This window comes from Suillus bovinus (assembly GCF_016758785.1).
Source record: "Suillus bovinus strain UH-Sbo-P2 chromosome Unknown EDB93scaffold_138, whole genome shotgun sequence".
Classification (NCBI taxonomy): Eukaryota; Fungi; Basidiomycota; class Agaricomycetes; order Boletales; family Suillaceae; genus Suillus; species Suillus bovinus.
In genome coordinates this window covers 21,199-33,126 of record NW_024542194.1, presented here as the reverse complement: position 1 = coordinate 33,126, position 11,928 = coordinate 21,199, and the positions used below count along the sequence as shown (strand labels likewise).

General features: G+C 46.0%; 4 protein-coding genes across 4 annotated transcripts; 1 reads left to right on the top strand and 3 right to left on the bottom strand.

Moving 5' to 3' along the window:
• Positions 1 to 535: 535 nt before the first annotated feature.
• On the top strand, positions 536 to 1,620 carry EDB93DRAFT_1109099 (uncharacterized protein; the record flags this gene model as incomplete). The annotated part of the gene is made up of 9 exons (XM_041447923.1): positions 536 to 576; positions 633 to 722; positions 776 to 798; positions 858 to 891; positions 945 to 1,014; positions 1,072 to 1,122; positions 1,178 to 1,250; positions 1,307 to 1,364; positions 1,419 to 1,620. The coding sequence occupies 9 exons, from the start codon at positions 536 to 538 to the stop codon at positions 1,618 to 1,620; spliced, it is 642 nt and encodes a 213-aa protein (XP_041301233.1).
• A 1,463-nt stretch (positions 1,621 to 3,083) lies between these two features.
• On the bottom strand, positions 3,084 to 3,685 carry EDB93DRAFT_1109098 (uncharacterized protein; the record flags this gene model as incomplete). Its single annotated transcript, XM_041447922.1, has 3 exons — positions 3,084 to 3,367; positions 3,433 to 3,496; positions 3,563 to 3,685. The coding sequence occupies 3 exons, from the start codon at positions 3,683 to 3,685 to the stop codon at positions 3,084 to 3,086; spliced, it is 471 nt and encodes a 156-aa protein (XP_041301232.1).
• A 389-nt stretch (positions 3,686 to 4,074) lies between these two features.
• On the bottom strand, positions 4,075 to 6,915 carry EDB93DRAFT_1109097 (uncharacterized protein; the record flags this gene model as incomplete). Its single annotated transcript, XM_041447921.1, has 8 exons — positions 4,075 to 4,195; positions 4,250 to 4,404; positions 4,512 to 4,757; positions 5,094 to 5,162; positions 5,262 to 5,276; positions 5,457 to 5,499; positions 5,520 to 5,540; positions 6,035 to 6,915. The coding sequence occupies 8 exons, from the start codon at positions 6,913 to 6,915 to the stop codon at positions 4,075 to 4,077; spliced, it is 1,551 nt and encodes a 516-aa protein (XP_041301231.1).
• A 2,475-nt stretch (positions 6,916 to 9,390) lies between these two features.
• On the bottom strand, positions 9,391 to 11,357 carry EDB93DRAFT_1256791 (uncharacterized protein; the record flags this gene model as incomplete). Its single annotated transcript, XM_041454009.1, has 8 exons — positions 9,391 to 9,621; positions 9,749 to 10,093; positions 10,178 to 10,414; positions 10,466 to 10,539; positions 10,932 to 11,022; positions 11,086 to 11,124; positions 11,180 to 11,201; positions 11,257 to 11,357. 8 exons carry the CDS (start codon positions 11,355 to 11,357, stop codon positions 9,391 to 9,393), a joined length of 1,140 nt encoding a protein of 379 aa, XP_041301230.1.
• Positions 11,358 to 11,928: the final 571 nt, after the last annotated feature.

Below are 11,928 nucleotides of genomic sequence, written 5' to 3'. Positions count from 1 at the left end.
AGCAAAAACTTATAGCAGTTGCGTGTGCAAAATGTACCATGGCCCATGTGCTCCCGTTGATCCAACTTCTGACAAGTATAGGCTCACTATTTCGATTACAATGTCATCTACCTGAGCAGGCAGACCAGATCCCAGTATTTGGTACCCGGCGCTAATCCCTATCCACCTGTCACGGCGACGTTATGAAAGGAATACAAACTGAAGGTACGAGGGACAGCCGACCACAGCTACGAACTTCCCAGCACCAAATTGAACGCCCAGGGGAGTCGGTTCGTGGAGAAGCCGGCTGTCTAGTAAATCAAGGGCTACCATGTGCTATCACCTTGTCGAATAATTAGGATCTTCAGCGCCAGGTACCGGCGCACGAAGGAGACGCTGGCTGAGTCGCAAAACAAGAAAGGAGGTGCAACATACCATGCCATCCGAAACATATAAAAACCTGCTTGCTGAGACTCTAACTTCAGAATTCAAGCTCTTCAATTCACACTTCATCTCAACTACCAGCACTACACTTCGTGTTTAACAATCCGAAACAATGGCACCCCGTCCCTTCATCAGGAATTTGACCTTCCAGTCGTGAGTGTCTGCGATCTCGTTTTCACCAATTCTTCAACCGACTCGTCATTTCGCAGCAACAACCTCGGAAAGGAGGTCACTCTCATGCTCGCTTGGAGCCCTAACCTGGATGGCCTCTACGAGGACGTCTTCCCGATAGTTTGGAAGTAAGTGTGCCTACTTCGACTGGGGGCGATTTTAAACCTTGTGATTTTTTCAGGGTCACCAAATTCGGGAAGGAGGGTGCGTCTTCCTATCTTTTGCTGCCAAATCGCTAACTTACACATGATCCCTGTTTCCAGGTCCATACAGGGCTACCGCGACCTACACGGCCCAGTAAGATGATCGACCAGAACGATGGTCTTGAAAGTCGCTTATATATTGTACAGACTCGCTTTCTCCAAAGCCCAGGTCGATGCCGGGAAGGTCATCGGCGCTGCAACCTCCGTCAATATTAATGTGAGCGACCCTCTTTCACTTATTGAATTGCTAGCACCAATGCAAGTCATGATGCAGATCAACCAGAAGACAGTCCTGACTGAGGCCAACGAGGTCTATCATTTCTCTGTAAGTCTGACTTTTGTCGACATTTATCTCGACCACCAACGAATATCTCGTGTAGCCCCCTGAGACGGGGACCGCTGGTATCCTGCAGGCCCAGAACCACACTGGTGCTATTCAAGAAATCGCAGTCGGTTTGTGACCGTCATCGTCTCCTCTTTTTTCACTTGAGTTTATTGTCCATTTCCAGGCTTTGTAAACAAAGGAGATTTCATGCCCACCCCCGTGCTCTACTTCAGCGATGTTGGGTATGTTATCTTTCTTGTATTTCTTGTTCGGGACGTTCACAATATGCAACGCAGAGATGGCAGTCGCGTCACAGCGAAGTACACTCCGGTCCTGCGTGCCTACATTACGGCCGACTATGAAGAGACCGCGATCTTACGAGGCCAAGTCGACACTCCTGCGATCTGGACGCAGGACCTCACTGGGCTTGCTCAGAACACGACTTGGAACCTCGCGCGGGACCCGAACACCGGACGTTACTCACTCACCCATGCTTAATTGAGGAATGCGACAACGGTGCGCCTAAATATCTGTTCCGTGAGGCCTGCATCTAAATGTTCACTCTGCTTTTATAGTATCTTCGTTCAAACCAATTACTTCATTTGGTTTTGCTTGTTTATTATGTATTTCGCAAGAGTGGATAATTGTAGAATTTCTCATGCGCTTTATCTATGTATTTGAATCTTAAATTTTGTTGAAGACCTCTCGTGCATGTCAAGATGTTGGCTTTTTGAGACCATTGACCAATCGAACATTGACGCGGAAACTCAGGTCCCAAGACAATTACCGGTAGTAGTAGACAGGGGTTATTACCTGTTTAAAAAGACGCCCGATTGACGAGTGAACATGCATGTCAGCTGTTGTTCTGAGTCTTGTTACGCCGTACGGACGTTTCGACTTGCGAGAATCCCACTGGCCGAACTCATACAGAGTCGCCGCCGCTGGCACGTGCATTGATGTCGTCAAATCACATTATTTTGACACCATTCAGATTTCAGTACACAACGGTCAATTTGTTCTAAAAATATGTTGTCGCGTGCACGAAGCTTTGCCGCCGCAAGTGACAGTGGCAGTGTACGTACCTTTCCCCAGGTTCAAGTTGCTTCTCGGCTCCTTAATAGTAAGCTGGTCTCGAGGATATTTCTTTGGTAGCGAAAATGGAGCCGGGTTGTGTGTTGCTGCTGCTGCTTTCTGACAAGCGTAGCAGAGGACAGGCAATGTGCAGCTGCCCTTGCAGGACTCGCCGAGCATGGATGAGAGTAATTTCCAATTTGAGTGCATTTGCTCGACTAACTTAATCTCAGATTCATCGTGGACTATATAGTACTTCGTTTCGTCCCGTTTTAGGACCACACACGCACCCAGTATTAGGGCATTTGGTGCATCGCCTCAGGTCAATCCGAGCCCACATCAACGAACGTGTCTGTCCATCGCCAAATACTTGAACTGATTCCACTGATAGTTTTGAATCTTCCATCTGTACCGCGGGCAAGGTGCCCTTGTGCTTCCTATCACGGACGGCTGCTCATCGGGTTATCTCCGGATGCCCTCACGTCAATTGCGATGCAAATCTGTCGGCCAGCATCTGTGTATTTTCGGAGCGTGCATCAGGAAAAAAACCTTTAACTACAGGGTGCTATATAGTCATTATAGTACCTGTAGCCAGATTTGTCAAGTGTCTACTATGTGGAGCTATATAGCCGCACTGCGAACTATATAGTACTACAGAATGCTATATGTGCTACAAATTACTACAGGGTGCTATAGGAATAGTCTTAGTATTTGCTAGTGTTGCGGAAGTCCGGTTTGGTCCGGTTCAGCAACAAATTTTGCGAACGCTGAACTGGATGCCATGAACGGGTTCATGGCGTCCGGTTCACGTCCGGTTCAGCGTTCGAACATCGAACACATTGTAAATATACTCGATTGTACTATAGCTAGTAGTAAGGAGTACTGGTACACTACTGTGAAGCAAGGCCGAGTGAAATTAATGCAAGGCAAGACTCATCTGTAGTTACCCTGTTATCCTGGTCTCCTTCATTTTCCTCCTCAGAGCCCTCACTCGTGACCACTGACCTGCTAGCCTTGCGTTTGTGCAAGACAGTGTTGTTGGGGTCAACAAGCTTGGGTGCAGGGCATGGGATATGAGTCGAGCAACGTGCCTGAGCGGGAAGCACAGGCAGTGGAGTATCATCATTGGGATCATTGTACCATTGGATTTGACTGGCGTCGAGGAGAGTACCATCTGCACCCAGACCACACTGGTCAGTCATGTTGTGAGGGGGAAAGCTTGAAGAGAGTTGAGCTTACCTCGAATTTGATCCATTTTAACTTCCATTGAGTTCATGAGTGCCGAACAATTCATGTAGCTACCCTAGAAAAAAAACAACCCATTAACAAATACATTAGCACTAAAGCAAATTAACCAAAGTCTCCATACCTTATCAGGTGCTTCCTTTGTGATGTTTTGGTTAGTGGTAGGCAAATAAACCTTCACGGACCTTGCCAGTGTGGCATGGTCCTTGCAAATCGGATTCCAAGTGAAAAAGTCGCGAGTAATCATGTCATGTTCAGTGTATTGCGTGTGTGGGTGATGTCATCTCGTATGTGTGAGTAGCCTAAAATGGAAGCAGTTCAAAAAGGTTCGGACCCATTCAATGCGTTCAAGGAATGCTGAATGCTGGACTGGACCATTGGTCCAGTTCAGCCTATACTCTGAACGTTGAACTGGACCATGGTCCAGTCCATGAAAGGTCCGGTTCCTCCGCATCACTAGTATTTGCTTGTTTGAGCTACAGGTAGCTACAGGTAGCTACACACTGCTACTGTAGCTCCCACAATATAGATCAGGCTGCTGACCAGAAATCAACAAAGTTGAATCAATTAAGGTGCTATAGCACGTGAGCATGTATACAATCCTTGAGATACAGCCACCTCAATCACCACCACCCTTCAGAATTCTTGTGCTTCTTGAGCCTTGTCTTTGTGCTCTCGAATAGCTTCATCAAAAACGTCATCTGTGAAGCTATCGATAGTCACTGCTGCCATGAATGGATCCATACCAGCATGCATCCTTTGTATGAATGTCAGTTTGGATGATGAACGACATAAGTAATAAAAAAAATACCAAGCAACATCAAGAAGATTGACACCAATTTTACCGGGCAGTTTGTAAGCAGCAGTCTGCTCGTCAAACCGCTGCAGGGAGTTGAGATGGAGAAGGTAGACTGGGGAGTAAGCAAGCGACAAAAAATTGATGTCCTCCTTTACTCCAGTCATCCACTTGTCAATGCAGCATCACAGGTTCATGTCATTTTGATGCATCAAACAGTGCAACTGTAGCACTCCAGGGATGCATCATTGGTGCAATTGTACCACCCTTTGCCCACCTCTGCTTTCTGATGCATCCCCTCCACTTTGTGATGCATCTCCCCTCTGTCTACCTGCTGCATCCCCTCCGTCTTTCTGATGCATCCCACGATTCCCACCCACCCCTGCCTTGTCATGCCCTTGCCTTCTTGTGCCCTCATGTTCTCGCATGCCATCTCCCATTGCGCATTGTCCTGTGCCCACTGTTGCCATTCAGTTGCCGTTTTGCGATTTTGCTCTGTTTTGTGCCCTGCTGTTGCTGTAAACTATGCAAATGTTGATACCAACTCTTGCTAACATGTATTGAGTGACCAAAATTCTAACAATGGTTTATGTACTATCTAAGTCCATGTCTTCGAATCTGCAGGCCATAGTGTCATTTTGATGCAAGAATTCGTTGCAGTTGTAGGGATGCAGTGATGCATCAAGCACTGTAGTATATTCTTGGTTGGAGTGATGCATCAGTGATGCATCAGTAATGCACTCTGATTGATGCACAGATGCGGGCTCAGTAATGCATCCGATTGAAAATTGGGAATCGGCGTCCCATGGTCATACAATGCCCCCAGTACAGGTCCACATCCCACCCTCCACCTGCTCACCACCATACACTGTGCTCGAATCCCTCTTGCAGGCCCGCAGCTGCATTTGATGTTTTCCTGGTGCACTGACTGGAGCCAACATATGTGACATATGTTATATTCTACGAAAGTTTGTATGTACTACTCGCAAGTTCTCTACAGCTCGACTCCACTCTCATTTTGTCACACCTGCCCTCCACTCCCCTTCAGCAACAACAAGCATCTCATTTGAAAAAAACTGAAATCTCTACATTGAAAATTGTTTTCGACATGGATCATTCTTCCATAAACCATACTCGATGCATCTGTTTTTGATTCACAGTTATTTCTAACTAAAATCACATTCCACGAGTTGCTGTGTCCCATACCACCCTCATGGCTCACCCTGGACACTTGCACAGTTTTGAAACAGTGTTTTGGGTAGCACCTTTGTACAAATCAGCTTACAGTGACCAATCTAACTGATTTCTTTCCTGTCACAAAAAACATCAGCAACACATAGATATTAGTTTGCACCCTTGAACTTCGGGGATCACTGTAGTATGTATGCCTTGTATCTCATAGCTCAAAATAGTATTCCACCTCCAGTGAATTTTGCAAGTGTTAAGCACTCCATATACTTAGGCATTGGTACAGCGTGTCCTTAAGCTACACTGTGCAAGTAAAATTTTACCAAGTCTAACACTTCCTATTGAACGAAAATTTCACGCCACTGCCATCCTTTATGAAACTTGAAAGAGCTGTAAATGACGACACGACACAACTATATCCATTCATCACCCACACAGAGACTACATGTACTACTTAGTGTCAAATTTACTATGATACGAGAGTGAAATGATTATGTAAGTAGAGAAGCAAAGTTTTGATCATGTCATATGAAGACATAGGCTTATGCCTTCATTCGCCTTTTCCTGTGTATGTTAGCATTGAGCAAGTGAGGAAGATATTCTCAGACGTACTTTGCAGGAATCACGCCCTCCATGGTCGAGTTAGTGGGACACTTTGTCAACTTGGGTGTTGCCCCAACATCCTCCAAAACAGATGGGTTTTCCTTACCAATGCCAACGAATGTCAGACCATCTGACCCAATGGCGTCAGCAACATCATTCTGCTTGGATTTGATTGGAATTTGTTTTGATGCACATTGAGCTACAGGATTCTGTTTCACGGTGGTAGTATTGAGGGCAGTCGAGTGAACCAAGGTATTGCCTTCATCCACAGCAGTGTGGGTCTCCATCATCACCCCAGACTTCACAACAGGTCTTGCTTTTGGTTTGGCCTTGGGTTTTGCAGTGTTTGTGGGTGCGATGGTGGGGGTGGGCTCCATAGTGGGATTGCATTTGACTTTGGTAGCTGGGGGCTTCGACTTCAATTTGCGCTTTGACTTAGCAAGACCAGCACCAGTGGTGTTAGCAAGATCCTGTGTGCCCTCAATTGGAGAAGGAGCATTTGCTGCTGGAAGAATGGGCAATTGACAAGTGAACTGAGGAAGGGCCTCATCCTGCTCAGTTGTGGTCGTGGTGCTGTGCTCAGCAGAGATTAGAGAGCTCAAGAAGGAGGACAGGCTACGCATCTCCCACCCCTGTGAATGAGAATTGGCGAGATTCCATGGGTGCATGTCATATTGGTCATAGTGTCCCCCAATAGTGTTGCTGGTGTCAGTGAATGAAGGCACTGATGAGCCGAATGCAGGGGGAAATGAGTTCTGCATGGTGTTATCGCTACCAAAATAACCCATTGCCATAAGATCAGCATGGGAAAAAGACAACCCAAGGGCCTTGATCGTACCAGGCACACTGGATTGCAGCACACTAATTGGATTGGAAGGCATGGTGGCCATGTTGTGCCATGCATGTTCGAGCGATGCATCAGGTTGGGCCTGTCCAAACAATGCATCAGGGTGGGCCTGTCCGAGCGATGCATCAAATTGTGCCTGTGTCTGGAAAGTGTTAGATTAAATAGGGAAAATAACAAGAAGTCCTTACCTTGGAATAGAATGCGGATTGATTAAGTTTACCGAGTGGTGATGCATCACTAATTCCGGTTGAGGAACTTGTGAAGCCTGTTATTGATGCATCAGTTTGCATCAGGTGGCTGCAAAATGATATGAAGACCTGTATTATCCCAGTTGATGGAATCACCATGTTGTCCTTCGTCATTCTCTTCACCATCCTCTGAAAGTTCTTCTGCATCCTCGAGTTCTTCACCATTGTTGCATCTTTCGAGCTCCTTAATCTCGTTGTCGTCTTCGACATCTGGTAGCAACGGGTTACGCTTGTTTGGAGCTGATGGTTGAGTCTTACAGTGAGCCTATCATGACTTGGACAACAAGGATTTGTTACAAGAACATCTAGACGCTTGGGCCCCTACCATTTTTCTCCTAATCCTCCTCATATCAGCCCTCGCGTCATACCCTTACCCCGACCTCACCCTTGTCATCCTTGTCATCCTCGCATTCCCTTTTGCTCTCTACCTGTTGCTTCAGCAGAGCCAGTACATCTGGCCGGATCCTTTCGCTGACGAAGCATACCCATGCTCCATTCCACCACCTGACTGATCCTGTGGACAGTCCCCTTGCCCTTACTGTCCGGACGGTAACCTATGATATGATGCACGACGCATCCCCTTTGCCCTTTTCCCTTTTTCGATCTCTGACTCAGTGCGCAGTCGCACATGTTACTTATACTTAGATCCGTAGTTGCACGATCGTGCCCCTGCGCGTTTCACTTCTTGTTTTGACCTTTGACTCACTTTCTTATCTAGCACGTTCTGGTTCACCCGTGTCTCACCCCGAACGTGCCTTCCTCTTATGGTTATGTCCTTTACCGTTTACCTCACTTGGTAGTACAAGTTATCATCCACTAATACGCTTCCTATCCTCTATATAAACTCGCTACCATGTACCATATTCCTTAACTTGAATCTACTTGGTTCTTGACCTCCTACTCTCACCAGAGTGATCCTTCTGCCTAGCCAGCAGTCTATATTCTATCTTCTTGTCTGCTCTTCGCGGATAAGCCTATAGTCTCGATCTTTGCTCATCGACTTCATTGACAAGTAAAGCCCCTGTTAACTAGTTGGACTTCTGTCCTTCTAATCAATGACGATCTTACGATTAACCTTCGGGTGTCGTAAGCCTTGGCAGATACAGCTTATTGTCTAGCATCCGCTTGACGTAAGCTACCCGATTCAGACATAGGCGTCAAATCTTACTTGCCGACGCGTCGCCAAGTAAGACCCCTAACCTTGGGCTAGCCCAAGGACGTCCTCGATCATTGACGACACACACTCTGTTTGAGCGTCGCCAACAGATACCATCCAAGTCGTAACAGGATTAGCTTATGGAATATCAATTCAGCATATTGCTGGTATGCAGCAAGGAATGTGTTGTCCTTGTCAGGGAATTGAGAAAAATTACTCCCTGCAGGGGTTTCCAATGGATGGCACCTTAGTAAAGTGAGCTTGGTAGTCAAATTTATGATTTGGTGCACTTACAATAAAGTAACGAGATCCCAATTCTGCCTCGGGTCCGGTCCAGTGCATGTGAATGTTGGATGGTATCTGTTGGTGACGCTCAAACAGAGCGTGTGTCGTCAACGGTCGAGGACGTCCTTGGGCTAGCCCAAGGTTAGGGGTCTTACTTGGTGAAGCTTCGGCAAGTAAGATTTGACACCTATGTCCGAATCGGGTAGCTTACGTCAAGCGGATGCTAGACAATGAGCTGTATCTGCCAAGGCTTACGACACCCGAAGGTTAATTGTAAGATCGTCATTGATTAGAAGGACAGAAGTCCGACTAGTTAACAGGGGCTCTGCTTGTTGACGAAGTCGATAAGCAAAGATCGAGACTATAGGCTTATCCGCGAAGAGCAGATAAGAAGATAGAATATAGACTGCTGGCTAGGCAGAAGGATCACTCTGGTGAGAGTAGGAGGTCAAGAACCAAGTAGATTCAAGTTAGGGAATATGATACATGGTAGCGAGTTTATATAGAGGACAGGATGCGTATTAGTGGATGATAACTCGTACTACCAAGTGAGGTAAACGGTAAAGGGCATAACCATAAAAGGAAGGCACGTTCGAGGTGAGACACGGGTGAACCAGAACGTGCTAGATAAGAAAGTGAGTCAAAGGTCAAAACAAGAAGTGAAACGCGCAGGGGCACGATCGTGCAACTACGGATCTAAGTATAAGTAACATGTGCGACTGCGCACTGAGTCAGAGATCGAAAAAGGGAAAAGGGCAAAGGGGATGCGTCGTGCATCATATCATAGGTTACCGTCCGGACAGTAAGGGCAAGGGGACTGTCCACAGGATCAGTCAGGTGGTGGAATGGAGCATGGGTATGCTTCGTCAGCGAAAGGATCCGGCCAGATGTACTGGCTCTGCTGAAGCAACAGGTAGAGAGCAAAAGGGAATGCGAGGATGACAAGGATGACAAGGGTAAGGTCGGGGTAAGGGTGTGATGCAAGGGCTGATACAAGGAGGATTAGGAGAAAAATGGTAGGGGCCCAAGCATCTAGATGTTCTTGTAACAGTGAAGGAAACTATAAATCAAGTATTTTTCTTGATGAGGTGTGCAAAGTGCTGGCATATGATTGGTAAATCATTGATTCCTCTATAAGCCATGTGAGTACGATCAAAATCATAATCATTACATGGTATTTACTTCACAATGGCATCAGCATTGGTTTCGTCATTGTCATTGGCCTCATCATCTAGCATGTCCTTCTTTACCTTTTTTTGCTTGTTGTACTTCTCCTTCACCTCCTTCTTGACCTCATCTGACTCATCTTCCAGGAGCTCTTTGGAAATCTTTTGGCCCAACACCATGTGGCAACCAGCTGTAGCTGCGTTGCCTGCCTCTTGTTCAGCCTTGACTAGAGGTTTGATCTGTTCATCGTAGACCATATCCATGTAGATTTCTTCAACAGATTTTGTGCACGACTTCGGTAGCAGTGCGGTTTCAAAGATGGAGATTTCCTTCTTTAAGCTGTGATTTTTCTTGGATGCATTTGTCTGCCAATGAAACCAGGTCCACAATCACTACCAGGGTTTTTCTTTAGCAGTTAAAATTTGTCAAAACATTTGAGGACTTATAACTTTATGTGTCTTTTCGGCAGCAAGTTCTGCAGCTTGTTGCTCTTCTGTTAGCGTTATTTCAACAGGGATATCAGGGAAGAGGGCAGCTTGCTCAGGCCATCTTTTAAACCAATAAAGATGAGTCTTGGCCCAGAAGTGCGCATAGTCCTTGTCCTTGCTGTGCAGTGCAATATACTCCAGCAACTGTTTTTGGAGCCAGTTGTACTGTCCCTTAGTAGTCCACTGAGCTGCTGGCATCTGTCATAGGATTTTCAGTCATACATTGTGTTAATAGTGTTGCCAGCATACCTTTGTTTTCCTTTGCGCGATGATAAACGAGCGTGTCCCTTTACTAACGTCTATGCCTGTCCTTATATTGGCATCTGGTCAGGGCTTGTTGTAAATCAATATTGGTGAATGAAAAAACACCAATAACTTACTACAGGATCCGATTGCAGGACAATCAGAACAAATATGGTGGTACTGGGGCCAGTTTGTGTCTTTGGTGGATCGGTTCATGCAATGAGGGTACCAAACTAATTTGAGGCTAGCAATGACTTACCTAGTACTGGACCCAATCACAGGGCAATCAAAATGGAAATGGTGGCACTGGTGCCAGTTGGTGTTTCTTGCGCCCTGTGTCTCTGGCAGATCAGATAATTGTTTGTTACAAATCAGATCAAAGTGAAGTGCAATAAGGAGCGAGTTGATGAACAGCGATCTGATTTGATCAAGATGAGCTTGGGTGATGACATCCATAGAAAAGTCACTTTACCTTTGCGCAACATGTTGGCCAGGGCATACACTGAAATGAAATCCATTCTGACTGGTTCGGAGAAGAGTGCAATAAGGAGTGCAGCACCGACCTTGTTTGATCAAAGTGAGCTCAGATGATGTGCACAGAAGAGTGAATGGAAATGCATACTGACTGGTTCAAAGCAAAGTGCAATAAGGAGCGCAACACCTATCTGGTTTGATCAAAGTAAGCTCGGATGGATGGTGGGAATGGAGGAGTGGCTTTACCTTTTGTTGATTGGGGCATACACTGAAAGGAAATGGAAATGTCATTCAAAGAAGGAATGCTGAAAGATGGTGCTTACCACCAACCACTGCCATAGGAAAAGAGTGCTAAATCATCCTGCAGGCAGACATTGGAAGTTAGCAGACACTGGTACCAGTCCAACACAGTGTGTGAACGCATGAGTGAGGCAGCAGTAGTTATTGAGTTATTGAGTGATCAGTACTATGTACTTCCAACATGTGCACCGTGACGGTTGAAGTGATTGAAATGTCATAGCCTAAAACGGCAGTGTAATCCAAAGTCACAAGTTCATAGCTAAGATCTAAGACTCGGACTCAGCTTTGAGCAATGATATCAGGTATAGCTATTACTAGTACCCAGACCACCGCGCAAGTTAGAACCCCCACAGACATACTCTGAGTATACGATTGATTTTCAGTGAGACCCAACTACTGATCATTGGAGCATTGAGACATAAATCTCCCAAAATCAATGTTGTGGCTAGTGTTGTTATTACAACTTTGTAATTTACTCCATGCATCGCATCTGATGCCAACTGGAACATCCTTGCTTTCAGCCCAAACGACCAAGACTGGAACACGGGCTCCCTTAAAGGGCTCATGCTTATCTCTCACACTGGGCCATTTGATATGACTAACACTACATGCTACCTCATGCCAATGCCATCTAGATGATATGCTGAGCCAACATGATCCATGTGATCAACTTCGACACTACATACTACATCTCG